The sequence below is a fragment of the Ictalurus punctatus genome, chromosome 17, assembly GCF_001660625.3.
Source record: "Ictalurus punctatus breed USDA103 chromosome 17, Coco_2.0, whole genome shotgun sequence".
NCBI lineage: Eukaryota > Metazoa > Chordata > Actinopteri > Siluriformes > Ictaluridae > Ictalurus > Ictalurus punctatus.
Window position 1 is genome coordinate 24,675,074 of NC_030432.2, and position 4,994 is coordinate 24,680,067.

Genomic DNA, 4,994 nt, shown 5'->3' on the forward strand with positions numbered 1-4,994 from the left:
ATAAATATTCAGCATTCTTATTAACAAAGAACAACTATTTTGATTAAATATCTATCACAGTAGGGTACAGCTAACTTTGCTTTAAAATGCACATTTATCAACATATCCTGTTTTACTGTAGCATTTTGACAGCTTGACATATTCAAGCTATTCTTTCAGGATGTTTTAGCAGATATGTTTTCTAATATATTCCAAGCCTTTTTTTCTTTCTAATGAGCAGCATTTTGCATTTCCCTCAAGTTAGGCCCACAGAACTAATTTAACCATGAGGTTGAAGTGCTGTTACTTCGGAACATGTCTGAAAATATAAATCATCAGGCTCACCTATTCAGCATGTTTCTAAACACAGCTTGAATCTGAGGACATTTTTACACTTGGTCTGAATACTCGACTGCGCTCTCTGGATGGATTTTGGGCTCATTTGGGGGCAGGGTTCATCCTCGCATATTTGCTGTCAAGTAAATTAATTCTTACTGCACCATGACTCGATTGTGTAATTCCATACATCACTTTCCATACGCCTTTTAATGCATAACATAATGGAATTACTCATACAAATACATGTTTTAAACGCTAGTCAATAGATTATTGTTACAAAATATTTACACATGATGTTATGATGTAAAAGTAACTATATATATTGCAATGTAATGTTATTTACCTTAACATAAATATATACAAAAGAAGTCTCCAAGAAGCCCACAAGTTCATCACAGGATCTGCCAATAAGTCTTGCAATTGTTGGTGTCAAAGTGCATGCGTCTACATAAAGAAAGAGATCGCACAAATTTGTCCTGCATGGGAAGTGTCCCAGGAAAAAACCTTTGCAAAACTACAGTTTGCCAATGAGGATATAAGCAAAGACCAAACCTTTTGGAATACTGTTCTCTGGACAGACAAATCAAAGATAGAGTTGTTTGGCCACAGTAACAGCAGACATGTTTGGTGCAGACCAAAGAGAGCTTTTCATGAGAAGCACCTCATACCAACTGTGAAGCATGGTGGCAAAAATGGTTTGGGGTTGTTTCACTGCCTCAGGAAGTGGACAGCTTGCATTCATTGATTCAATTATGAATTCTGCATCATATCAAGGAGTGCTTGAAGATAATTTAAGGTCATCTGTTCAAAAGTTGAACTGGAAGTGGACCTTTCAACAGGATAATGATCCTTAGCACACTAGCAAATCCACCAAGGAATGGCTCAAAAAAGAAGTAATGGAGGGTTATGGAATGACCTAGTCAAAGCCTGGATTTGAATCCCATTGAAATGGTGTGAGGGATTTGAAATAAGCAGTACATGCAGGAAAACCCTCAAAGATCATGCAACTAAAGGCTTACATTCCCCAACGCAATCTGCAATCGATTAGCAACCAACGCTTATTAGTGCCTACTCAGCGTGGCTCAAGGTCCCTTTCCACAACCTTCACACTGACTGCCCTTTACTGGTGGAATGAGCTTCCAACCTCAATCCAGACAGCAGAATCTGTCAAAAAACAGCTAAAGATCCACCTCTACCATGAGCACATAACTAAACCCTAAAACGCAAACCCCAAATTATCTTAAAAAACTAACTAACTAAATAAATATATAAAAACCTTACACTGGCTTTTATACCTCTACTCTACTCACTCTGCTTTTCTAGAACTAAATTAAAAAATCTTGTATGATAGCACTACTTGTATTGTTCTCCATATCGCTTCGCTTGTATTTCCTCATTTGTAAGTCGCTTTGGAAAAAAGCATCTGCTAAATAAATAAATGTAAATGTAATTGAAAGAATATTGCCTTGATGAGTGGTCAAAAATTCCAGCAAGCCTGGTGGACAATTATGCAAAATGCCTACACAAAGTTATTTCTGTACTTCTGTATTTTCTGTACTTATTTTTTCACATGATGTTTGAGGGCTTTCTTGCATGTACTGCCTGTTACAACATTTCAATTACTAGCAGATCCTGTGATGAAACTTTATTTATTTTGTGGGCTTTGTTTTGTAATAAGCATTCTGCACCTGGAGTCTCAACCGTCTCTATAATAGCAGGTCTTACAATGACTATTCAGTACTTTAAGTATTACACTGCACTTTATTCATAATGTATTACATTAAAATGTACTATAAAAAAAATCACAAACCTTGCAAAGGAGATACATGAAAAAGCTGTGTAAGTACACAGAGTGGTTGAAGAAAAACAGGAAACAGGTGGGTTAGAATTCAGGTGCATGTGAGCATTGTAATGTCGGCTGGATTCGAAGTTGCTGCTGAATGGGTAGTGGGTCTGTATATGATAATCATCCATAAATTCTATTTTGTATGGTGGACACATACTAAAATCAAATTTAATAAAGATATATTACACTAAAAAGCGTAATCTAAATTTGCTTTAAAATATTGGAATATTGGCAGAAAATTATGGCTAATTGTTTTAAATGAATTCTGAGCATTAATACCTTATTGTATCTCTGGTTTCAACACGTTGCTTCTCTCTGTTTTTTATCCTGTTTGCCTGTTTGACCATGGACTGTTTTTTTTTAATTCTCACTTTTAATAAAAGTGCATCATATTTTCAAGCTTTGAGTGATATTGAATTAAGCATGTTAAAGCATGGAATATACTTGGCCTTGCCCAATAGTGAAAAATAAATTGAACATTTGTGATTTAAGTACTGTGTGTTTCTTTACCTGCCCATTTCAAAATACATATTTAGAATTTTTCCAAAGAATTAAGATTATTATCAGCTGAACTCAGGCATGATGTGTGAATCCAATTACAGTACAAACCAGTACAAAAACCCAGTCCACATGTACCATAATATATTTCAAGATCTTTCATATTAGGTCAAGCTAACTTGGCCTTTTTTTACTTTTCTTATAAAGATTTTCTTAACTTCTTCTGTTTTTAAACTGTAGAGTAAAGGGTTGATCATTCGCGGTAACAGGCTATACAGCATAATGATGGCTATTTGAAAATCAGCATTAAAGGTGATACCTATATTCGCAGCCAAGTAATTAAAACACCTGGGTAAGAAGAAGAGTGCAATTATAATAAGTTGAGAACTACATGTGGAAAAAACCTTTAGCCTCCCATGTGCACTTGATATTTGTAGGACAGCTAAAATAATACAGGAGTAGGAGAACACAATAATGGCAAGAGATCCCAACAGTACTACCATGGCATAAACAAAAGCAGGAAAACTATATGGAGTCCTGTCAGTGCATGCAAGTCGGGTAACAGATACATGATCACAATAGCATTGAACAATGGTGTTGGCTCCACAGTAAGGGAGGGGGGAAGCCCGAACAACCATCATTATAATGCTAGAATGAGCAAAAATCCAGACTACAATGGACATAATTAATATATTTCTATTTGACATAATAGAATGGTAACGAAATGGGTAGCAGACTGCTATATATCGATCTATGGCCATTACAGCTAGTGTGTATGAATTGACCACACCAAAATAATGCACTAAGTACATCTGAAAAAAACAAGCTGCAAAAGAAATGGTCCCATCTTGGAACCAATATCGAGCAATGATCTTTGGTAAGGTGCATGTACTGAACAATACATCAGACAACACGAGACTTACATAAATAAAATACATTGGTTTATGAAGACTTCTGTTTGTTGCAAACAACAGAAGAAAAATTCCATTCCCTATCAAGATGCACATATAAATTAAGAACATAAATGCAGATACAAGGGCATAGTAGTTAGGATGAAGTCCAGGAAAACCAACAATGAAAAAGTCCTTCACAAAGGTCATGTTTCCTCCTGACATTATCGGATGTCCTTAAAGAGAAAATTTCAGATTTACTGCAGATATATTCCAGCACCTTAAAGCATGGGTGTACACTGTGTAAATTAATAAAATTGACTTATAAATTAAAATGGTTAGAAAATAATAATAATAATAATAATAAAAAGCTTAAATTTTTGTTATATTACATTTCTCTTTATTTTAGATAAATTTTGATATTACACTAGATTTCAAATTAAATGACAATGAAATAATTAATTATCAAAAGACATTAACACATTATGGATTCTCTCCATACCTTTACAGATTCATAGCACATCAGGAAATGTGTCCGTGCTCCAGGGCAATTTATTTATCTTAACACATAGTGTACATGTCACATGTACAGTAAATCTCCTGAGACTTGTGTAAGAAGCTACCTTTTAATCTCTAAAAATAGTGTAAATAAGCCATGTTATGAGACATCCTTACTGACAATTTTGTTGGGACTGTTGCCAAATAATAAAAATGATGACTAGTCCTTTTTTTCATGTAAATTAGAGCATTAATGAAGCATAACATAAAACTACTGGTCAGGTTAAACACAGATGGCTGGTGGTAATATTTGATGAGTGGGCTAACATCTAATATCATTCAATAGGCCCTCTATTGCAGCTGACAATACCCCTGCCGGTGAAATACCAGCCCTGAAGAATAAGGGGCTGATGGTGGGTGTAATTGAGGCCCTGGGAACAGTGACTGATGCAACATCAGTCAATGGGGGTTGGAACGCAGGGTGACATCGGGGAGCAGATGTGGATCTCAGAACACTCCAGCCCTACTTGGAAAGGAAGAAGATACCTGTAGCACAAGAATAGAAGGAAATGCCTAAACAGGAATTAAGAAAGACGTCTGGAATAGACTATGCCTAAGAGGCGGGGTTATTTGCCTTACCATAAAAAAAAATCCCTTGACCCATGAGACCATCTATCAAATCAGATAAAGCCTCTTTTTGAGGCTTGCCATAAAGAGGCTGGCACATTGCAAAATGATGTCTGATTGCAAAGCACCCTTGTCTCATATATTACATTGTGCTCCCCTTCATATTGTGGCTATGGACTTTTTGATACTGACCCATCCAACAGGCTGCTACTTGCACTTTACTCAACTGTTGAACCAGACACCCTGTGAAACCACACCTTTCTATCTTTGGGTTATATACTCAGCAAAAAAAAAAAAAAAAAAAAATGTCCCCTTTC

The 4,994-nt window shown here is 35.8% G+C and overlaps 1 protein-coding gene across 1 annotated transcript; it reads right to left on the reverse strand.

The window, feature by feature from the left end:
* Positions 1–2,826: 2,826 nt before the first annotated feature.
* Positions 2,827–3,777, reverse strand: LOC108277541 (olfactory receptor 2AT4-like). Its single transcript, XM_053687210.1, has one exon. It carries the CDS (start codon positions 3,775–3,777, stop codon positions 2,827–2,829), a length of 951 nt encoding a protein of 316 aa, XP_053543185.1.
* Positions 3,778–4,994: the final 1,217 nt, after the last annotated feature.